At 35.1% G+C, this 25,680-nt stretch overlaps 1 protein-coding gene across 1 annotated transcript in view; it reads right to left on the bottom strand.

Annotated features, from left to right (window-relative positions):
• Positions 1-25,680, bottom strand: part of Vps13D (vacuolar protein sorting 13D) — a 1,260,195-nt gene that overhangs the window by 593,033 nt on the left and 641,482 nt on the right. Inside the window, exons 44-45 of the mRNA XM_090393926.1 lie at positions 17,904-17,986; positions 15,921-16,019 (exon numbers count right to left, since the gene is read on the bottom strand). Of these exons, the coding sequence (XP_090250052.1) occupies positions 15,921-16,019; positions 17,904-17,986 (182 nt within the window). The remainder of the gene's footprint in view (positions 1-15,920; positions 16,020-17,903; positions 17,987-25,680) is intronic.

Raw genomic sequence — 25,680 nt, 5'->3', positions numbered from 1 at the left:
CACTCCCGAATTATTAAAGAAGCCACAGCAGTTCCCCACTGTATACAAAACCTTAACAGGAACCAAGGACTAATCGTGCCCGTGATCTGGAAGACCAAATTACGTGATCAGATTTATGATGATATCTCTTGTACTTTAGGCTAAGATATATGGTCACTTTTGGTCAGAATGATCAATATTAGCTATGATAAAGCCTTTACAACAAGCTAACGAAACCAAATAAAAAAATTCAACAATCTTTATACAAAACGTTTTAAGTCAAAACCTTCTCTACCAGATAACAAAGTTATTTTTAATTTATTGGATCACGTATTAACAAAACCAGAGATCAGTATACTTAAAAACGGTTTCAATTTTGGGATAACACCTGATCATGTCCCTAAAGTGGATATCATTTATAATATAGTAAAGGCAGTCTCGTCATTACCGTAACCCATTGCTAATGATATTAGATTAAAAAGTAGTATCATCCTCTCATCTTCCAGAACTCCTAACAAAAACATCACTCCTCTGGAAAAAAGAACATTGTATAGTTTGAAGAAAAAGAAAAACATTATCATATTAAAGGCAGATAAGGGAAATTCCACAGTGATTACAAAGATAAGATTAACAGCTTACTATCGGATACATCAACCTACCATGTCCTAGTCACAGATCCAACACTAAAGAATCACAATGACACTAACGATTTAATACGTCACATGGTGAACTGGCTTATAGACTCGAAACGAAGATTGAAATCTATGCATTCACTAACACCAAGACTATATGGTGCTCATAAAGTACACAGAAATGGAATACCACTATGCCCAATTGCAGATGGAATCAATTTGCCCACTTATCTGTTATCTAAACACCTGGCAGGCCTCCTCAAACCACCTGTCCATAATTCAGATACTTATATACGAAATTCGCAACATTTCGTAGAGAAACTGAACAACATCTCAATCTCCAATATGGATCTACTCGCCAGCCTGGATGTTACATCTCTATTCACTAACATCCTTGTGTAGGAAGTCATCAACATTTTACGAAGTTTGCTCCCACAAAATATTACTTCTCTGTTCCGTCATTGTTTAACATCAAACTTTTTCATATGGAATAAAACCATATATCAGCAATTGACTTGCCTTGCAATGGGTAGCCCTCTCCATCTTGTGCTGATCTCTTCATGGAGGATTTTGAAAATAAAATCTTATCTCAAGTAAGATTTGACCCTATGCCCACAGTATGGCGGAGATACCTGGACGATATCTTTATTGTTTGGAACCACACAAAAAAGGACCTGTTAGACTTTCTAAACAAGATTAACTCTTTACACCACGCAATCAAATTCACTCTAGAACTTGAAAAAGTTAACCAATTACCATTTCTGGACACTTTAATTAAGAAGCTAATGAATGGTGGTATCAACCTCTCAGTTTACCGCAAACCTACCAATACAGGATGTTATTTACATTTCACTTTCTCCCATCACATTTCTCAGAAACTTAGCATTGTACATATGCTGAAGAACCGAGTCTCTCTCCTCACAACAGATCAACAAGACCTCCAGGAAGAACTATCCCTGATATCTAACAACCTTATCATGAATGGATTTCCTCGAAGACTCGTCCACAAGATACTTTTCTCTGACCCACCACAAAGACAACGAGGTGACATACACTATATTTCTACCATCATCATTCCATACTTAGGGACAGTTTTGAATATGATTGCAAGACTCCTTAGACCACATAAAATAAGAGTGGCCTTTAAACCTACAGAAACAATTAGGCAATTCTTAAGACCTCCAAAAGATAGCCATCCTTTCTTCAAATATACTGAAGTTTACAACATACCCTGCTCGTGCAGCTTGAATTACATCGGCCAGACTTCAATGAGCCTTGAAATTAAGCAGAAAGAACACATTGGCGACGTCAATAATAACAGAGAAGAAAAATCGGGGTTAGCTTTTAATTTCTCAAGAACGAACCATATCATAGAGTGGGATAGAAGTACAATTCCTTACATAGAGGAGGACTTCTGCTCCCGAATTATTAAAGAAGCCACAGCAGTTGCCTGCTGTATACAAAACCTTAATAGGAACCAAGGACTAATCATGCCCGTGAATTACAGTGCCAACTATAAAACGTTCCTAAATAACAAGTGAGATCACACGCTCTACGCATGTATTGTACGCGCTCTGTTCTTTGTCTAATATAATTGGAATCAGTTGATTATAGTTTGAAACAGTTTTTAACATTTTAGTGCCTTATATCAGTTATATACCCTGAGGATGCCAACAGCCTTAGTTGTTGAAACTAGTTGGTATAACACAGTTGCTTCTTATATGTACTTGAGCAATATAGTCCCATTAGAAGTCATTCCATAGCTTTTGTGGTCAAGAAAATTAAACGTTTTTTAACCATAAGGGATATATTCAGTTAATATGCTGATGATGCCAAACTCAGGAGAGTAATAGATAATCACAGCAATGCAGAGAGCTTACAGGATGATTTAAATAGGCTCTCAGTATGGGCAAAAGATAATCGGTATCAGTTTAAGGTGGAAAAATGTAAAGTTACGCAATTTGGGTTAAATAGATTATGAGCTGTGTACAATATTGATGGAACTATATTTCAAGAAATAGATGAAACTAGGGATTTGCAGATAGTAGTAATAGTAAATTGAGTTGAAGTTTGGCACATTGCTAAGGTAGCTCATAAGATTACTTGGCTGTTGAAGAAAAGACTGATAATTAGAGATAAGGAAGCTGTTATTCCTCTTTATAAGGCCTTGATATGTCCATATCTGGATTATTCTGCTCAGGTCTGGTCAGCTGTGTTTCTTAGAGATAAGGAAGTCCATAAAGAAGATCCAGAGGTAAGTGACCAAGATGGGGATTGGTGTGTGGGATGCTCCCTATGAAGACAGATTGAGGGTCTGTGGGTTGTCAAAGTGTGTTGAGAGGAAAAAAAGAGGGCACGAGAACAGAAAGACTTAAGTTACTTAAAGGAGTTTATAGGATTGATGCAGGAGAAATGTTTCAGCACTTTGATGAAGGAGGCAAAAGAAGAGGTCATTAAGACCTCTTCTTTTGCCTAAGAGTATAGTTAGCAGGAGTGTGAACTAGATTTTTCACTTGGAGAATGGTGAATGAATGGAATGGGTCAGCAGAGACAGTTGTGAGTGCTTTGTTAATGGTTTCAAGGAGAGGAATGACTGTTGGAAGTTTTTCCACTTGGTTATACTACAAATTAAAGATGCCAAGAAGTTATATTCTTGGCTTAATCCTTTATCCAAGTGTAAGCAAACAAAGTTTGCACCTGAAGTATCTTCAGGACTGAGGCAACTTGTGGTAAAAGTGGACCAAGCTCTCATCACTTGTCTTAGTATAGTAATGAGAGCTTGGTGGGAGTCTTCCACTGACGAGACCTCAATAAATGTCGAAACCGGTCTGAGTATTGGCCCTTTCCTTAATGCATAGCATTATACATGTCCACCTTTACCACGAGTTGACTCACTCCTGAAGATACTTCAGGCACAAACTTTGTTTGCTTACACTTTTATAAAGGATTAAACTAAATTTATAATAGTCTAACCAAGTGGGAAAAAACTTCCAACATCTTTCTCTAAATCCAGAGTAATTTAATAATAAGGCAAGAAACCTTAATAAAGGTCGAAACTGGTCTGGGTAGTGGCCCTTCCCTTAATGCATAGCATTATACATGTGTGCAAGGAGATGTGATTTGCATTATGGGAAATACTAAGACAAGTAGTGATGAGAGCTTGGTCCACCTTTACCACGAGTCGCGCAGTCCTGAAGATACTTCAGGTGCAAACTTTGTTTGCTTACACTTGGATAAAGGATTAAACTAAATGTAAGGAAACAAAGTTTGCAACTGAAGTATTTTCATTATTGGACAACTCATATATAGAAGCTAATAACTTCACATCACTTGCCCTAGTATCCCATAATGCAAAGCACAGACAGACATGCATAATGCTATGCATTATGGGAAGGGTCACTACTCCGACCAGTTTGGACCTTTATTAAGGTCTCATCAGTGGAAGCCAGACCCAGATGCGATACCAAGGTGAAGTAATGAAGAAATCATATTTTCATATACAAGTAGCCAAAAGGTGTCAAACCTTCTAATTTAAACTAAACATATTTGGTCGTTTATAATTAAAATACAATTTTATTTAATGTTGACCATAAAAACAAACTTATAATATAGCCTACCAGTTTCGCCACCAGACTGTCTGGCTTTTTCAAGGCATTTATGAAAACACATAAAAACTAGTAAATGTAAATTGAAAGGAACATAAAAAATGTTGTAAACCAACTAGTAGCTAAGGTTACATGTTCGCGTGACAGAGAGGACTTATTGTTCTTATTCGTTATCACGCATGCATGTTTGTTGTAAACGTGTAATGTGATTACTGGCTAGCTGTAGTTCAGCTTGATTAAGAGAGAGGATAAGGTTTTTCCACAAACTGTTTATAATTACACCCTGATTTCTGTTGAGGTTTCTGCCAGTTATTGACACTATTGTGGCTTCCTTGAATAAACAATGTCTATAGTCATCATCAAAGATATGGTATGGAGCTGTTTTGCCACCCTATCGTGTGGTTAGACATACAGAAATGATGTGCTAAGCCGGAAGAGATACTTCTGTTGTGGTTTACATCACCAACATGTTCTTTTTGTCTGATTTCTAAACTCCATGAAGTTTGTCCTATGCAGGCAAGACCACAGGAGCAGGGAATGTAATATACTCCTGGATATTTGTAGAAAGGTGCCTTATCTTTTGGGGATCCTAAAACTTGTCTGATGCTGGTGGTTGGTTTGAAGACAAATCTAATTTCTTCAAGGTTAACAACACCATATACCAACAATTAGAAGGCCTAGCAATGGGAAGCCCACTATCACCATCTCGTGCAGACCTTTTCATAGAAAAACTTGAAAAAGAAATTCTCTCCACAATCTCCCCCACACCATCTACATGGTGGAGATATGTTGACGATATCTTCATTATATGACAAGACAGCTTAGAAAACCTAAAATCTTTTGTGGATAAAATCAACTCAATACATAACAAGATAAAATTCACTCTGGAAGTAGAAAACAACAATCAACTGCATTTTTTAGACATTTTGATAAAGAAAAAATCAAACAGTGTCAAATTATCTATTTACAGAAAGCCCACAGATACTGGAAGATATCTTCATTATACTTCAAACCATCACAAGACACACAAACTGAGCATTATCCACATGTTGATATATAGGGCCAGAAAGTTTATATGAAGAGGAGGATACTCAGACTGAACTCTCGCTAATAGCCAACACATTATCACAAAATGGATATCCTCAAAACATCATAAAAAATATCCATACAGTGACAACCCCAGACAAGAAGAATCACACTCCCAGCATATTTCTACTGTAGTGATCCCTTTCATCAAGTCAATTTCTTATCAAATAGCAAGAATACTAAGAGCCTACAACATCAGAGTGGTCTTCAAACCAACCACCAGCATCAGACAAGTTTTAGGATCCCCAAAAGATAAGATACCTTTCTACAAATATCCAGGAGTATATTACATTCCTTGCTCCTGTGGTCTTGCCTGCATAGGACAAACTTCACGGAGTTTAGAAATCAGACAAAAAGAACATGTTGGTGATGTAAACCACAACAGAAGTATCTCTTCCGGCTTAGCACATCATTTCTGTACATCTAACCACACGATAGAGTGGCAAAACAGCTCCATGCCATATCTCGATGACGACTACAGACATCATTTATTCAAGGAAGCCGCAATAGTGTCAATAACTGGTGGAAACCTCAACAGAAATCAGGGTGTAATTATAAACAGTTCATGGAAAAACCTCATCCTCTCTCTTAATCACGCTGAACTACAGCTAGCCAGCCAGTAATCACATTACACGTTTACAACAAACACACATGCGTGATAACGAATAAGAACAATAAGTCCTCTCTGTCACGCAAACGTGTAACCTTAGCTATTAGTTGGTTTACAAGGTTTTTTATGTTCCTTTCAATTTGCATTTACTAGTTTTTATGTCTTTTCATAAATGCCTTGAAAAAGCCAGACAGGCTGCTGGCGAAACTGGTAGGCTATATTATAAGTTTGTTTTTATGGTCAGCATTAAATAAAATTGTATTTTAAACCTTCTAATTATTAAAATACTCTGGAATTAATCCACAGTACAATAATAACAGTAATAATAATATACACTCACTAATGTCAGAGCCATTATAAATACAGGCAACAAACTTTTAGTATTTGTAAATGATGAGAGACTTAAATTTATTGACAATAGTGAGAACTAATTGGGTTAGAGAAGATGATATCGTTCCATAAATAAAACATGATGGTTAATGTATTGAGGAAGGACAGGGAGGAGAGAAAATAAATTATAATACCAAAATAACCTGAAGTAAAATATTTTTTATTAATATAATTTTCAAATAAGTATCAAGGCATCTTCAGTCCAAGAATTTAAACTAATTGACCAATAACTGACAATTCCAAAAGATGACACCTAAGAAGCTAATGTAAGATAACTAAAATAGGTAATTAATATGCCTGCTCATGGAATTTTCTTATTGAAACGGAGAGGATAGAAGTATGGAGGAATGTTGCTAATGATTAAAAAAAATTAAATTCAAGCAGAGGAGAGATTCCAATACACGAAATGAGTTCAAATATGTCTAGTGTAAAGTAGATTTAATATGATAAAACACGTATGTTGTATGCTATAGCCAGCCAGGGTCATTTGAGGAGGACTGTGAACTGTACAGAGATTATGGGGCAATGGGGATAATGAATGGAATGAGAAAAGAGAAAGCATGCAAACAAGAGGGAAAGAGAATTTATAGTTACTGATAGTTAACTACCTTAAGCAGCACATGATGGATGGGAATGATAGTGTAAGAATGATCACAATAAGAGCATTTGAGAATCTGCATAAACCAGGTAGGTACTTTGCTCCAATTAACATTGAAATATAGGACAGGAGATTAAGAAAGACTGAGAAGGCAGCCTAAACACTCTTGATATGAAATGCTGCATGGTAGTTTTCCATGATAGGGCAATCAACAGCACACTAGAAGTGGTTAAAGGATGTATGAAAAAAATAGCTAAATTTGACTGCATCCTTAGAATGATCACCTGAGAATTAAATGGATAAATAAGACTGAAGCAGGTGCTGCATATTAAACAAAATTGCCGTGAATCCAATTCTGGGAGAAAGGTCATGATCAGGCCCAGCAGCATTATGAAAAGCAGGCTATGAGACTGTCTGTCATGGTGACAAAGATGGAAATGGGGGAAAACTCAGCTTTTTCTAAAGATGGAGGCTTTAGAATAGCTAAATTGTGAAGTGATCACTTTATTAAAGTGTGCATCATGGGAAAACACATCCAGATCGCTCATGTGTCTGCTCGAGACGTACGAGGTGAAATTAGGCAGAAGACTCAAGGTGGATAAATTGGAGGTTATAAAACTATTGCAATAGTTTATTAAACATAGCAGCAGGTAAACATGGGCATTAGCCAGGTTGCTAAGAAATGCAAAAGGGAATTAGCAGTGCCTCTGATTTGGTTATTCAGCTCAGTTCTTAATCTGAGCATAATTCCTAATGAGTAGAAGGAAACTAACGTAATTCCAATGCACAAAAGTGAACAACAGAAGTAAACAATTATAGGCTATTTCATCTGATTTTCTAGATCAAGTAAAAAATGTAGAATCTTTCTTCACTAATGTACCTTTCAGAGGATGCACTACATCTACTTTCATAAGCATATCCACAAAATATAGTGAAATTTTTCAACTTAGTTATTCACTTTGGATATTTTCTTTGTCAAAACAAGTTTTACAGTCAAGTTGAAGGAACTGCTATGGGAAGTCCACTCTCTCATACTCTTTTAGACTTCTATTTAGAACATTTAGAACACATCCTGTTCTCATTCATACACCCTCAGTCTTCATTTTGGATTTGCTATATAGACAACGTTTTTGTGATCTGACTCCATAATGAAGAAATATTACCTACTTTTTTTTTTCTTTTTTTTCTTATCTAATATAAACAATTTTCATCCACAAAGTAAATTTACTATGGAAATAGAAAATGACAGCATTTTATCCTTCTTAGATATTCTACACCTCCATTCATCATCAGATGAACTAATTATTTCTGTTTATCGAAAGACCACTTTCACTTGGGGGCTAAATTCTATATCTATCTACTTATCAACAATAGATTAGAATTTTCAAAACTTTATTACTACATGTTCTATGCTGCAACAATTATAGCAAAAACATAAATATTAAATGATATATGGCTTCTTAGAGTAGACCACACAAGATTTTTTGTTTTCTACAAACATAGCTCAAATAACAGGAAAGAGTATGTACAGTCCCTATCCCATATATTTCTGGCATCTCAGAACCTATTTCTAGAATTCTTAAAAAGTACAATCTAGTGGCTAATTTTATTCCTGGAAAAACTTTCAACAAGTATCTATCTCTAATCCAGAGTATTTTAATACTAAAGTGTGACACCTTTTGGTCTTGTATATGAAACTATGACTTCTGCATTATTTCAACCTTAGTATCACCTCTGGGTCTGGCCCCCACTGACGAGACCTCAATAAAGGTTGAAACTGGTCTGGGTAGTGACCCTTTCCCATAATGCATAGCATTATACATACCTATAAGGATATGTGCTTTGCATTATGGGATACCGAGACAAGTGATGTGAAGACATTAGCTTCTGTATATGAGTTGCCCTAGTCCTGATTATATTTCAGGTGCAAATTTTGTCCGCTAAGACTTGGATAAAGGATTAAACCAAGTACATAATTTCTTGGTATCTTTTTATTTAATGACCCATTGTTGTTATTACCAACAGAGCTCCTGGATCTATAAACAGTGTAAAACATCATTATGAGCACTGCATAGCTGTGAGGGGTAATACTGAGACATTCTGGCAATCTCATTTTTAACTCTTCTTTTTAATCATTGTCTTCATGTACCCATTTGTTATTGGATTAAATTTATCTATTTACAACTTTTACATTGCATATCATATAGCTTTTCACAAAGCTGCATAAAAATTCATTATACAATTTTTGATTCATTGTGATTTTTCTCTTTCTTCCTTAATTTATGGAAACCAGTAGACAATCATTTGATGATGATGAGAAATACTTCTGATGATGAATTCCTGCAGTGGCCAAATGATAATGAATTCAAGCTCAATGTTACTAAGTACAAGGTTATACATCTTGACATGAGGATATTGCAGTTAGAGCATTAATATTAATGGTATTTGCTACAAGCAGTTAATGAATCTATAGAGTTGGGAATGATGGCAGACAGTAAATCTGGAAGTTTAGCAACCACACTCTAGGGAGGGGTGGGTTAAGTCAACACTTTGAATAGCTGCAATGTCGATGAAAAACATGCAGGAATAAGGAAATTTCAATCACTTTATAGGGCTTGGATAAAGACACATCTGAAATAGTGTTCTAAGTGGTCACCAATGTTCCACAGAAGACAGTCATAGCTAACACGATTCAGCAGAGTAACCAAGATGATAAATTTCACTTGGAATTGTGCATTTGAGTATAGATTGATCTACAAGATTTGAGTAATAAACAAGAGGACAAAAAGCAATCAAAACACACATGTTGATAATGAAATCTTAAAATACAAACATAAGTGAGATTTTATGGTGTATGAAAGGTAAAACTAAACATCATTCCTATAAGCGATAAGTGTGATTAGGAAAGTTCAAGATGTAGGTACTTCTCATAGCATGCGAGTCTGTGTTTGTGTGTGGTGAATGGAGTGCCCATGGATGCACTCTCATCATTTCTGTGAGTACACAGGTGCATGTGATAATGTTTCGACATGACGTGACCCTAAAAAGCCCCCCCCCCCTCCCACACACACACCAATGGATTCCTCAACTCTCTGAAATAGGCTGCATAATAAGTTTCTGATATCAGGACTAAAGCTATCTCTTTACAGATACTGTATTTCCTAACTTTTCAGAAAGAAAGGCATTTTTCTCTATTTCCAAAGTTATCCTCCTATACTTCACGTTTTCTTAATTTACTCTTTTTTAATTATCACATGGAAATATTTTTACTGATCAGCATTAACACTTATATTTGCCAACTGACAATCAAGCTATATCATTTACCTCACGTGAACTGATGCCACCATTAAGAAATTAACTTTTTGAAGTTGGACAGTTTCACCTTACTTGGGCTACTAAAGGGCTGTCAATGCACAATATATAGCCTGTTTCCACAAACAGGACCCTGCTGAACATTGTCACTGCAAAGCCATATCTTTCCTTGTTGGAGGAAATGCCAACTTAACCTCTAGGTGGCAGATGTCTTTCATCACCCAGTGAAATACCACCACCTTGCATATTAGAGACCTGAAATAGCTGCAGCCATGTTTGGTCGCTAGAGCAAGGGTTCTGGTTTCTGTCTCCCTTCCTACATGCAGTGAGAGTGATACCGTTAAAGATATACCAATCTAACTATATGGAGCCCCAGACCCTCCCGATTTTGAAGGTACACTGAAGGTACACTGCAGGCTGCAAGTTAGTACATGGGACTGAAACAGGTAGTAACGAACCTGGAGGATTTCCGATAAGCTAGCAAAAAATCCTGCAACCACGTGTTTTGCGAGTTTGAAGGCTGAAGAGGAAACTGTTGAAGCCACATATGGACAGGAGACCAACAACCCTCTGTGTGGGCGTTATGTTTGCAAGTCTGTCACATCTCACTGCATGCCCAACTTCCTTTTTATCTCTTCCTCACCAAATACAATGAACTGAAAGAAATGCATTTTTACTGCTGATCACAAAAATTCTCCCACACAAAAAGCAGTTCAAAAAAACCATCAGAAATCCAACCAAAAAAAAAGTCTTTAAAGGGAACAGAAATCCAAACAACCCAACAACAATAATTTTACCCCCCCCCCCCCAAAAAAAAGTTTCCACATCCACTTCAACATTTGTGGCCTAAAGAACAATATAAATGATGTGCACCACCACCACTTACAGTCATCTAAACCAGAACTACTATTCTTTTCAGAACCCCCCCCCCCCAACTGGTAATCTCAACATCACCTCAAATGACCAAACTACACATTACACAGCTCTTTTCGTCACAAGGATAGCCATGCCAGAGACTGCAAATCCTTGAATTCCCACTATTTGATTTACTTTGGCTCAAAATTTGTCTACCAAATCAACTTGCCCTTTTCATATGCTCCCTCCATTACTCTCCAAACTCTGTCAACCACTCTAACCTGTTCAACTTTCTCTCTCTAAAGCTCTACTTTCTGCAGTCTAAGTACCCCAATAATGAGGTCATCCTTTTTTGGGGACTTCAATGACTATAACTCATACTGACTCCCTTTCTCCAGTTTCACTGATTAAGCAGGCACACATGGATACTGAGGTGTTTGCCATCAGCAACAACTTATCCCAGATCATCAGTCTTCCCACCAGAATACTAGACAACCCCTTACAATTTGTCAACACACTTGACCTCTTCCTAACAAGCTCCCCTTCCAGATATATTATGGTTATCGGTTCTCCTCTTGGAAACTCAGACTACAACCTCATACAAGTCTTTTTTGCTGCAGAACAACCTACACCCACCAGTTCACAGTCACATGTCCTTGGGCACTACAAGGGTATCAGCTGGGAGGATCTCCATTACTTCTATTCCTCCTTCCCATGGTCTGACTACTGCTTCAGTTCTTCTGATCCAAACACCTGCTCTGATTGAATAACAAAAATCATCCTCACAGGAATGAAGGCTTTCATCCCTTATTCCATTCTAAACTCTCAGCCACCATCCAAGCCTTGGTTCTCAAAAAAGTGTGCCAATGCTGTATGTAAAAAAAAAAAAATCCTCTGTTACCACAACTGGCTCAAGATCAAAACTCCAGCTGCCCTCTCTGCCTATACTACAGCCCACAACAGTTTTAAAAAATCATCACCAATTCCAAGTCAGACTTTGAAGGGGCCAAATGCTGCAAACTTGCCTCCTGCCCAAATGGCAGTCACTCCTTCTGGTCCCTTGCCAAGGCCATTGGGGGCAATTGCTGCCCATCCAGGTTTCTATCACTCTCACATCCAGATGGTACTATAGTCATCTCACCAAACAACAAGGCCAACCTACTTGCCTTGTCTTCTGAAGATTCCTTCAGAGGAAGCCATACAATGTGGCATATAATAAACAACTTCTTGAAAGTTATTTTTCTTTTTCACAAAATAAACTGTTCATATTTAGTTCACAATATAGATTTCAGATAATGACTATTCCAACACTGTACTGTTCAATAATTACTAATGCTTTACATCATATTCTGAAACAGAATTTTGTATCCATGGGAATTAATAGAAAAATTGTAATAAATTATTACCATTTACTTAAATATGATTTCTTACTTCTCTAACTGAACTAAATTTGCAGTAATAATCATCATCAATTTCCTGTGCAGGTCACTATAAGAGGACTACATGATTCAGTTTACATTATTACTAATCTTCTACAACAATTTTCTTCTAAATTAGCCTATTACTTGTGAGGACTTCAATTTCCTGATATGAACTGGACTCTACTCACACATTCTTGAATGTTAACAATGTCAAGTTCTTAATATCTTAATTTTTAATATGATTCTGCCACAGATGACATCTGTTCACTCCCCTAATTTTTCTTAGAACTCTCAGCGATCTCCAATCTTGGATCAAGTGCTTTATTTCTAACCTAACTCTCAGATCCATAATTAAAATTGGTTTGAATGTTGTCTTATATACTGTTTGTTTGGTGTTTTGGCTAATTTCTGTCTTATTCCATATAAACTTACTCAAGTGTCCCCCCCCCCCCACCCACACACCACCACCACCACCACCATACCAGCTTTGCTTATTATGTTGTCCATTTTAAAATTAAGTTTGTCATATTCACTAAAAACAGTGCCTAAATAGCTGAAATATTTTACTTGTTCTTCAGGATCCCCATTCAGAAAACAGATGAAGTTTTCTATTCCTGCCTATTTTCATAGTTTTGGTCTTTTTATTGCTGATCTTTATGTCTTATACCAAATTTGTTATAGCAGTTATGCAATTTACTTAGAATTCTGGAGACTAGCACTCGACATGTTTTAGAGAACAACATCATCTGCATAAGCAAAGAGCCATGTTTGATATCTGATTCTAATATCAGGTTTAATGCCACTTTCTTTCATAATATAATACATATAAATGGTGAAAAAGAGTGGAGATAATGTGTATTCTTGTCTTACTCCCTAATTTTACATCAAACCATCTTTGTGTTTCTTTCGATTTCTAATTGCTGATTTACAACTTAATTATAGACTATGTCTTGCTCTGTATAAATGTTCCACTTATCCCATGTAACTGTAGTGTTTTGAAAAGCTTTTCTCTGGACACTTTGTCATGTGACTATTCCAGCTCTACAAAGCTTACATACAGATCACTGTCGTATTTCCATGATTTCTCAACTATTTGTCGTAAAGTGAAAATCTGATCTTGACAACCTCTGTTTGGTCTGAACCTAGATTGTTCTTCTCCAAGCTCTCCTCCACAACCTCTTTTCAACTATGTTTACATAAATCTTACCTGAACCACTTAATATACCTCCCTAATTCTCACATTCAACTTTATTCCCTTTTTTTACAGACAGGAACTATTAGAGGTCTTCTCCAATCATCTGGAATTCAACTTTCTAAACAAGTCCTCTGAATTATGCAGCACAGCAACTGCAGAACTTTTATACTGCCATACTTAAGAATTTCTGGTCTAATATTATCTACTCCAGCAGCCTTTCTGTATTTCAAGTTTTTGATAGCTGTTTCTACCATTTATATTGATATGTGCTCTTCTTTGTATTCCTCTTGAAAATTTTCTACTACTGTTCTGTCACTGCTTGTTTTGTTTTAACAGTCTTTGAAAGTAATTACCCCAAATGTCTAGGGTATCTTTATTTGTAATCACCTTTATCATTGTTGATTCCTTTTTCACTAGCCTCCAAAACATCCTGCCACCTTCTTGATATTTATTTTCTATATTCTTACCGAAGTCTTTCCATGACTTTAGTTTAGCTACTGTTATACTTATTTTAACTTTCTTGCATTTTTCTCTGTATTCATTTATGTCATTTGCTGACTTATTTACTAGGAACTTATGGTATGCATTTTCTTTTCCACGTACCTCTAATTACTTGTGTTTTCCATGGATTTTTCCCCCCCAGACAACTTGCCTCCCTAGCTGAATTAATCAGTGTTTAATTCAGAATTTGCTAATGAGACACAAAAGTTTGGTTCTTGTTTTTAAACTGTTTCATTTTTTCTTCAATAATAATTGGATAGTTAAGTCAGCCTACCCGTGAAAGCTGCTCAACTTTAATTCTTTATAAAATGTTCTTACACACTCTTATTTTCATTCTCATACTCTTGATATTGATTTTTTATCCTTCTTAAAACTAATTGATAGTTTCCACTTCATTCTTGTATTTTAAAACTGTATGAAGATAACACTATCAACAATAGTATAGTCAATAAGACTTTTCTTATTTCTTGTCTTCTCTCCATGTGAACCTTTGCACATCTTTATGCTGGAACATGATATTAGTGAAGACTATTCCATATGCTGAGCAGAAATCCAACAGGTACTTATCATTATACATGTATATACAAACGTTTTTTGTTTGTTTGTTTCTATATGCCTGATGGATAGGGAAGTAGCTGAGAGAGTAGTAAATGGTGGATTTTGTTGTATAATGAAACCTGTGGAACATTCATGACTAAACATAGCCATGTAACCACAGTAATAAGATTTTTTAATAAGTAAATATTTCGTCATATGTATCATAGCACATCGTCAGTAAGTTAATTCAAAGAATACTAGGAATCACATACAGTTAGGGTGCATGCTTACAATGGAATCCCTCTATGCATGCAGTAGCATGTTAAAGAATTAAATTAAAATATATCTGGGAAAAAAAATGATTATATTAAAATGAGATAACATATATAAAATTATTTTATACAATTTAGGATGACAATTTCCCAGACTTTAGGGATAGTAAGAACATCGCTATGGTTCAAATTGGGTCTGTGATGTAGGGCTTCAGCACTTTCTTTATATAAATGTTCATGTTTATATAAAGATCTATGTAGAAGTTTGGTCTTTTTCCAATAGATACTAAAGCGAAGCCAGGTTTCTGGCCTTGCACAATGTCTTTCAAAAATTATGAAGAAATATAAATTGGCTGCTACCTACAAACCAATCAACCAGATCTACAATTAGTTACCTTCTCCTAAAGACAAACTCTCACCTCTGATGCTACCTGGCATGTACGAGGTCCCATGTTCCTGTAAATTGTTCTACTATGGACAGACATGTAGATCTATTAGCAAATGCATTTCGGATCATCATATCCATCTTATCAAACTGCAGAAATCTTGCTTCACACAACACCAAACAGGCTTCAGGTTTGAATCCCATGACATTCACTAATGTTTGCAGATGTCTTTATTTATATGGAAAGAGGAGCTATAGGAAAACCAAAAACTTTCTTCTTTTTCATTAGCCAATTTCTGTCCACTGCTAAGTGAAGGCCTTCCCAAAAGCTCAATATAAGGCTTAATGAAGGCCTTCATTTAGCAGTGGACAGAAAATGGCTATTAAAGAAGAAGAAGAAAGTTTGCATTTACACACACACACACACACAAATAAAAAAATGTATATGATGCAATATTTTGGGATGCAATAAAAAATTAATTGCTAAATTAAAGTTAAATCAACAGAACATAAAACAATTTTGAGAAAACAAACAAGCTTACCTTCAATATGACAGCATTGGTATCCCACGCAGAACAGTTTTCAACTACTACAAATTCGGTGTCAGTAACATTCACTTTAATTTCAGTGGACATTATTTCCTAAAGAAATAAATATAAATATAACTTTGTAGTATGTATATTTAATAGTAATAACAAGATGATAATGATTAACTCTAAGTAAATGTTGGCTGAGATAACAAGCAGCATCTACTTGTTGTTTCTGCTTAGATTTAAGTCAAACTCTATCCTCAATAAATCTTCAGGCAGTAAGAGCTATGAACCACAATTACCTCACTTTTTTTATGACATTAGTGCCTGTGAAAGTAGGTTTTATTGTATATGATATTAGTGTATGTGAAACAAGGTTTTACTGCATAGTAGTGTAGGTGAAACCAGGTTTTATTAAATAAAATATTAGTATTTGAAACTAAAGTATTATTTTCTTTTATATTACAATGCAACAAATTAAAACCTAAGGATTAACTCTATTTCTGAAGATTATATCCACAAATTCAGACAAATCAGCTTCAGGATGTATAACTGACGATTTGAGTAGAAAGTGGGTACACATTCAAATTTTTTAATTACATGCAAAGGAATCATTTGGTAGAATCCAACAAGATAAAAGGCAAAAGGCAAAAGACTACATTTTGAGTCTTAAAAAAGCTTTAATAACATTGAAATTCTACATTTTGAACTATATATATTAAGGTCATCTACAGGATTATATATATTCATCTATCTATATACACACCACATTAAGTCAACTAGCACCATAACCATTGTAAGCTACATAATGTTTCACTAATTAACCTGTGAACTAAAAAACTGTGAACAACATTAGAGACACAATAGCAATCACGAGATTTACAGTCTCGACTACATTTTGAGTCTTAAAAAAGCTTTAATAACATTGAAATTCTACATTATGAACTATATATATTAAGGTCATCTACAGGATTATACATATTCATCTATCTATATACACACCACATTAAGTCAACTAGCACCATAACCATTGCAAGCTACATAATGTTTCACTAATTAACCTCCTAGCCTGACCTCATTTTAAAAAAATATCAAAGCAAACTTAATAATAAATAATAAGTAATTACATCAGCCAGTCATAAAATTACTCTTTCTGAGATCTGTTAGCATTTTGATAACTAGTTAGTCTTCATACTTTATATAACATATTCTATCACTGGTAGCCCAATGATTATTGTAGTTCCTTAATAAAGTGTAATAAAAAAATGAAAATACAAAAAAATACTTAGTGCTCCTGTTGAATTTTCTTTGTTGAAGTTACCTCTACTTTCAAGTACTCTACCTAAGTTACCTCTACTTTATGTACTCCACTTAATTTGAGGATGTGCACTGTTTCAGGGTTGTATACAAGTTGACCAATATTTGGAAATTTTGAGACCATTGTTCTTGTGTAAATCTGGTTGTTTTATTAAAGTCTCACAGGCTTCTTTAAATTTTCTTTTGTAATAGGTTCTTGTATGATGAAAGAGGTGTGCCTTTTCAATCAATCCTACAAAAAGTCTTAAGAGCATGACTGAAAAGACCTATTTTCCCATGGCAGATTATGCAAATATAAAATCTAAACAAACATAGTCTGACTTACCAAGGGAAAACATGGTGAAGTATCCTGTATGGATGAATCTGACTATCTTGAGGACCCTGCATACTACTACTACTAATAATAATAATGAAAGAACTGGAACTTAGTACAAAATAGAGTAAAGAAGCAGTAAGAAGCAGAATTTTTATATGGGAAGTGGAGATATATGAATGATAAGAGAGTGAACTGTTTAAGCTTTAATATGACAGACACAGTGCTGGATAGATGAGGACCATCTTCAACAAGTCAATTTACTCTGTAGAGATTTTCATTAATAATAATAAAACATATTAACATGGGATCAATCATAATAACTGATCATCAAAGTTCTACGTAAAATAAAATGAGAGACTTACATGCTGGGAAAACTTAACATTGCCATCTGTTATATTCCTTATCTGTGTCCTATATACAGCGTCTTCTGCAGCTTTGTATTCTACTATGATAAAAAAAAAAAACAAGTAATTATTTGTAAATAGAACTACATAGACTAAAAATCAAATGTAGAAATTATTGCTTAACCATTCAGCTGCATATCAGTGTTACAGAACTTTTCAAGATTTATAAAAAAAAATTGTTCAAAGGAGATAGTTTAATTGTTCATCAAAAGTAAGCTCTAAGGATAGCACTTATTTTTTAGTGGTCCATATGAAATTTATTTGCTTTGACATGCCATCTCAATCCATTAAATAAAAAATTACATATTCATATTGAAACCCAAACATGAGGTCAGGTTAAGAGAAACTAAAATTGCAAGCTCTACTTATAGACATGGTATAAAAATAATAATACACTAAACTTCTACATGTTTCATTGTCTACTAAAAAAAAGGTTATTTGGAAAGATAAATGTAGTAGAAGACATATAAAAAAATCTGAACACTTCTAACAGCAGCTGTTTTGGAGAACATGACTAATAATAACTGGTGGTTGGTCGGTGAATTTAGCACTCATAAAATTAGTGATTTTTGTATGGTTTATTGACTTTTTCCCCTTAGAAAATTAATGTTTCACAGTATATTAGTGTAAATTTTGGTGTTTTTAGTGTTTTATAGCATATTTTATTATGATATTTCAATAATAGTATAAGTTTAAAACGGTGCCAAAAATGCACAAGAAATATAATGTTAAGAAGAAGAGCACCGCAGGCGATAATGTGGAGGAGGTTAGTGAAAATTAATTAACCTCCAAAACAGAAAAATTAAAGCAGATCATCAGAAAGATGATGTGGGAATTGCAAAAAGTATAAACATGTTTAAATGAACATAGAGACAGAGAAAATGAAAATTAAGCGGCAAAATAAGAAATAACAAAGCACGGAAATATTTAAGACAGGAAGTAACAGAAATCAGGTAAGTGACGTTTTTGTAAAAAGAAGGATGTCATTTGGTATGGTGAATCTATAATAAAAGATAGCTTGAATATCAACAATAGTTTTCACTCCAAGAAAACTTGAAGTTATTTTCTCAGAGCGAAAATTAGGAATATAAGGAAGCAATTCAAAAACAGAAAGTAAACGAGATCATAACTGTAGTAGGTACTAATGACTTAACTAGTGATAAATACAATATGAGAGAGGACATGAAAGGGTTGTTGGAAGAGGTGAGGGTGAAAAGTAAGAAAGTGAAAATCATCAGTGCCAAAAATGAATTCAGAAGAAGGGCTACGATGGCAAGCAATTTGAAGCAAATGGAAATGTTAATCAACTGATGATCATGGAAATGTTCATGAGGTGAGAATTTTGACTTTGTGTTTATCTGGTTCGGACCTCATCAGACGTGTGCAAAAATGTCTAAATGTATAAGGCACTAGAGAAGAATAGTGATCTTCAAGTTGTCCAACTGTGTAATGCAGACTGCAGATGAGAGTATATAAAAGAACATGCAGATAGCTTATTATGACTGTATATGAATGCAGGAGTATCAGAAACGAAGGGGTAGAGTCAGTGGTATAGCTAGAGCTGTTGCTGCAAAGGGCAGTCCCTGAGTTTGCCACCCCTCTCAATACACACCAAAAATATAGGGAAATAAATTAAAACACTATGATTATTTTCAAAGTAAAACTTTAATTTCAACATTCTAAAATGTTAATTTTCTTCTTTTTCTATTATCAAAATCGATGAAATTGGCGAAATCTATTTCATAGTAATGTAGGTAATTCTTAAATAAATTTTATTTAGAAAAACTCCTCTCACACTTAGAGCAATTGGTAGGAAAATTCGCAGTAGTATTGCAATATTTGGAACTGAGTTCTCGAGACTATTTTAGAATTAACTGCAAAAGTTCAAAAAGGTTCAAAGTGCCATCCAGGGCGGCTGCCCCTCCAAACCCCCCCTCCCCTAGCTAAGCCACTGGGTAGGGTCTGTTGCCTTGGTCAACATGTTGGTACCTCAGATTGTAGGCATTAGTGAGACCTGGCTAGCAGAATCAGACATACTAACTGCTATCGAGTGTAAAGGGTACAGTATTTTTAGGAAGGATAGATAGGAGGGGGGCATGCTGCTAATGATCTCGGATGACTTCAATCCAATTAGAGTTGAGACCTATGATTATAGTACTACTACTAACAGTATTTCATGTGGCAGTGAGTATGAAGCCATCTGGTGTGAGGTGAAATCTAACAAGATCAATTACATAGAGAGGTGTTGTTACAGACCTCATGGATCAGTTGCTAGTGATGAAGAAATGCATCACCAAATAGAAAAGATGAGTGTGAAAAGAGTAATAATAATGGAAGACTTTAATTATCCAAATATTGATTGGGTAGCAGTAAAATCTCACGAGAAAAATGAAAATGAATTTATTGAGCTATTGTGGGACAACTTCCTCAAGCAGCATGTGACAGAAGGAACTCTATCATAAAGTGTTAGATTTGATTATAGTGTCAGAAGGCATTTCAGTTAAAGATGTCACTATTCTGCCTCTAGTTTATGACAGTGATCATGCGGTACTCACTTGGGAAGTGAATAAGTTTATGAATGTTTCATTCAGAAAGGTTACATGCTGAACTACAAAGTAGAAAATTATGACCAACTGAGGAGTATACTGAGGTCAGTGGAATGGGATCAGTTGCCAGAAGGAAGGATTATCAATAGTGCATGGAAAGCATTTAACAATACTTAAATTACAGTATGTGATATCAGAATGTGTCTCGAGAGTTCGAAGAATAAATAAGGTAGGAGTCAAATGGATGCTTAATCTTATTAAGCAAGAGATTAGTAAGAAAAGGATGATGTGAAAGGAATACCATGTGCATAACGATGATGACTGTTAAGAAAATTATAAGCAGCAGGCTAGAATATTCACAACTGTTGTACGGAAAGCAAAGATTGAGCATGAAAAAAAATGGGATATGAGTACTAACACAACCCCAAAGAATTCTAGTGGTAGGCTGCAAGTAAAAGAAAAAAAGTAAGTATGAACATGAAAGAATAACTAACAGATGCAGAAGAGGTTGTTCAACTAATGAGTGTCCATTTTTTTTAAAGCTATTAACTTGGTGTATGCAACATTGAGCTCACTAGATGAAGAAAGTCAGGTGTATGAGGATGAGGTATTAGAGCCATTGCACAAATTGAATAAGAATTCAGCAATAGGGATTGATGGGGATGTTAGCAGATGTGCTGATATCCCAAGTGTGTTCAGCTTAACTAGCTAAGCCTGACCAGGCTGCTTAATATGAGTCTCAGTACTTGGAAGATTTTGCAGGAATGGAAAGAGGTATAGTAATTCCATTGCACAAGAGTGGTGCAAAGACCGATGTATCCAATTATTGACCAATTGGTATCTCAGGAGTGGTGATGAAGATTTTGGAAAAATTGGTTAGGGTTCGCATTAAGAAATCGGTTGACAGTGCATCTCTACTTTGCAATGAGCAACATGGGTTTATTAAGGGAAGATCATGTTTTAGCCACTTGCTCATATTCTATAACAATATTACCATTGAACTAAAAAAGGGGAATGGATACATCATGATACTTTTGGATTTTGCTAAAGCTTTTGACAGAATACAGTATGGTAGACTGTTATATAAATGAGAGAATATGGGTTTGGATTATAGAATATTAGCATGGATAAGAGGATGGCTGGCTGAGAGATATCAAAAAGTGGTATATGGGGGATGCGAGTCTGCGAGATTTAAGGTGACCAGTGGTGTACCACAAAGATCAGTGCTTGGGCCACTATTATTCAATCTGTACATTAATGATATTGGAAAGGATTTAACAAGCGACATACAGCTATTTGCTGATAATGCAAAGATAGGTAGGATAATATGAATCTCCAGCCTCTTCAGAATGATTTGAAGAGGCTGGAGTTGTGGGCATGGGAAAATGGATGTCAGTTCAATGTCAGAAATGGAAAGTCACTCACTTTTGTGTGATTAGATATCCAATGTCATATTATATTATTGGGATTATGTAGAAGAAACTAATGAAGCTAGGGATCTTGGATTGTAGTAGATAGGAAGTGGAAGTTCAAGGGCCATGTAGCAAAGATGGCAAATTTATGGATGTCATTTTGCCTCTTTACGAGGTCGTGATAAGACCTCATTTGGACAACTGTGTGCAGATCTGGTCTCCTGGTTTCCATTGTGATTCTGATATAGTGGAGAGAGTGCAAAGGAGAGTGTTAAAAATGATATCAGGATTGTGAAGTACTGATTATGAAGACAGATTGAGAATTTGTAGACTGCAAACACTAGCAAATAGGAGAAAGACAAGTGATATGATTGAGATTTACAAATTTCTGAAAGGATCATACAGGATTTCAGTTGATAGAATTTTTCAATTTTTGAGGGTGGGGAATGGACAAGAAGGTATCCTTGGAAGCTGAGAATGAATGTTGCTAAGAAGGGGGTGCGAGGGCTAGATTTCTCTCTCATAGGGTGGTGCATGATTGGAATAGATTGCATTGGGTGTGAGTGCAAGCAGTGTGAATGTATTCAAGTATGATAGCTGGTGTATGTAGTATGTCGCATCCTTCAATGATCCCCTGACTCCTTGGAAGTCTCTCTTAATAATAATGCAGATTAGTCAGGTGCATCATTTGACATGTCAAGTGAAAAACAATCATCATTGCACAAGTTCTTTAGATGATTATTGGCATAATAGAGATGAAGATGAGGCAAATTTTTTCAACTGGGCACTACAAAGTCTACTTTGGATTTGGTTGTGATGTTTTTTAAATTTCTTATGAGCTATAATGCAAATCTGAGTGAGATATTAGAGTTTCATTAAATATATGGTGAATTTTTCTTTTGGAATTGTAATGGCACATTTGTTAGAGTCTTTTGCCATGAACAGGATTTGAGGAGCGGAGAAAAGAGGGAAAGGAATGACTAGAATAGGACAGGGTTTCCCAAACTTTTTCTACAACGGAACACTTCACAAATCCTGAAATTTTCATGGAATACCTTGGTTATTTTGTAATGCATTAATTAATAATTAATTGTTAATTTGGCTGATTTTCATTAATTAATAATTAATTGATCATTAATTATTAATTAATATTAATCAATAATTTATATCATTATAAATTACATAATTAATGATATATAAATATATCATTAATTTCCTTTTGCTCTATATATATATATCATTAATTAATCATTAATTATTAATATTAATCGATCATTAATTATTATTTACTATTAACTGATCATTAATTATTAATTATTATTAATTGATCATTAATTATTAATTAATATTTATCATTAATAACACTGGCCAACAAAAAAAAATTTTTTTCTGCTGATTATGATCTGACACTTGTTTTTTTACTAATCTGGGTGTGCTGATTTCAAATATCAAACCCATTTTTCTCTATCACATCAGGTTTTTCCTCTATGGAATTTTCTTTTTGCTAATTTGTAAGTTTTTGATAGTTTTAAGGAGGCAGTACTATTTAGAGGATCAAAAAAATCGATTTTTTAATATTATTTTCTGAAAGTATGTACTTTTAAAAATCTGTTCCTAACTTTTTATCAAGAAATTCGAAAAATTCCTGAAGATATAGCCTATTATTCAAAGCAGTGCGCAGATCAGAATAGAATTGGAGCACTCACCGCTAACTTGTTAGTAAACGATTTTATGTTGGAGGTTTAATGGATTTTTTACAACACTCAAAAGGAGTTAAAATAGAATTTAATACTTCCTATATTTCGTCCTAGTCACTAGGACATCTACAGGGATTACAAAAACAATTAATGTAACATGCACACAAAAACTTACAATACTAAGCCCAACCACGTGGGTGACACTAAAGTCCTATCTAGGTGGAGCGCCCTCTAAGGGCAGTAGTAGGTGGCCTGGAATGCAAGGTGGGGCCTCTGGTGATGACTGTTTCCCAAATCTTCGGAAGCTTAATACAACCATATTTATTAAGATTTGGTTGGTTACTGAGAGCTGCTGCTGCTTCTAAGAAAAGTCTCTCTTTCTTGAATTTGCTGTGGTGGAGCATGGTGGTTTTCTTCCATGATACATATGCTCCACCACAGCAAATTCAAGAAAGAGAGACTTTTCTTAGAAGCTCTTAGAAAAATTCTATTTTAACTCGTTTTGAGTGTTGTAAAAAATCCATTAAACCTCCAACATAATGTACGCACAGCACTTAAGCCTCTACACAAGTATGTTAGTAAACGAATAAATGCGTAAGAACCTGCAACGTTACGTACTGGCGCTTTGAATGCGAGAGAGGCCGATAACCGACCTAATACATTTAGGTGATGAAAAGTAGGCGATGACAACTGCCTAAAACAAATGAATGCTATATGCATCATAGTGGACAAAGAAGGATTGAAATCAGTCAATCGTTAATCGATTGTGAAAGTAGTATGATGAGCGCTTATAACGTTTCAATAAAGTTTCTGGTTTCTTTGTCTTGTTAATTGCATGTTAGTCAGCAGTGAAGAAAATACATCATGTCTACTACTCGAAAATGTGTCAATAGTGTAGATTCCTTCTGCTACATTTGTGGCAGCTTTACTGTTCCCAGTCAAAGAACAAATATCACTGATTTCGTTAAGAAAGTGTACTTTGCATACTTTGACATAAAACTTACAGATCAGGACAATTCATGGGCTCCAAATAAAGTGTGTAAATCATGTGTAGAAAATTTACGACAGTGGAGCAAGGAAAAACGCCAAAAATTAGCTTTTGGCATTCCAATGATTTGGTGTGAACCGAAAAATCACGTAGATGATTGCTATTTTTGTTTAGTTCAGACTTCTGGTTATAATAAGAAGAATAAGAAAAAAATTGTGTATCCAAATCTCGACTCAGCAATTCGGCCAGTTGCTCATTCCAATGAAATAGCCGTGCCAATTTATAAAGGACTTCCTTTACTTGAGAACGAGCATGATCGGGATATGCCATATGTTCTTGAGGAGCAAGACCCGGATGTTGATTTAGACAATGAAAATTTAATTTCTAGTTCTGGACTGCAACGTTTTACTCAAGTGGAATTGAATGACTTAGTATGAGATTTGGGCCTATCAAAGGAATCATTGGAATTGTTAGCTTCAAGATTAAATAAAAAAAACTTACTGAAGCAAGATACGAAGATAACTTTTTATCGTAGCAGGGAAAGTAATCTTGTACAATATTTTAAACATGAGTGTGGGTTTGTTTACTGTAACAATGCGTCAGGTTTACTAACTGAAATGAATGTTGTACAATATCATCCAAATGAGTGGCGTTTGTTTATCGACAGTTCAAGCAGAAGTCTCAAGATACATTCCCATTGTCTTACTACACAATGGGAACGTATATGGCTCAATTCCTATTGGCTATTCAGTCCACTTAAAGGAAACGTATGAGGACATTAAAAAGGTTCTGAAGATATTAAAATATACAGACCATAACTGGATCATCTGTGTGGATCTTAAAATGGTGAACTTTTTACTTGGCTTTCAAAGAGGATATACAAAGTATCCGTGTTTTCTATGCTTCTGGGATAGTTGAGCTAGAAACCAACACTGGAGTCAGAAACATTGGCCTCTTAGAATATCCTTAAATGTTGGAGAACAGAATGTTATAAATCAACCTTTAATCGACAGAGAAAAAATCATTTTTCCACCTCTACACATCAAACTAGGTCTAATGAAGCAGTATGTTAAAGCTTTAGATTTACAAGGT

This window comes from Typopeltis vanoorti, chromosome 6 (assembly GCF_054136105.1).
Source record: "Typopeltis vanoorti isolate ZY-2024b chromosome 6, IOZ_Tvanoo_1.0, whole genome shotgun sequence".
Lineage (NCBI taxonomy): Eukaryota > Metazoa > Arthropoda > Arachnida > Uropygi > Thelyphonidae > Typopeltis > Typopeltis vanoorti.
The sequence above is the reverse complement of the archived record's forward strand: the minus strand, read 5'-3'. Positions and strand labels throughout refer to the sequence as shown.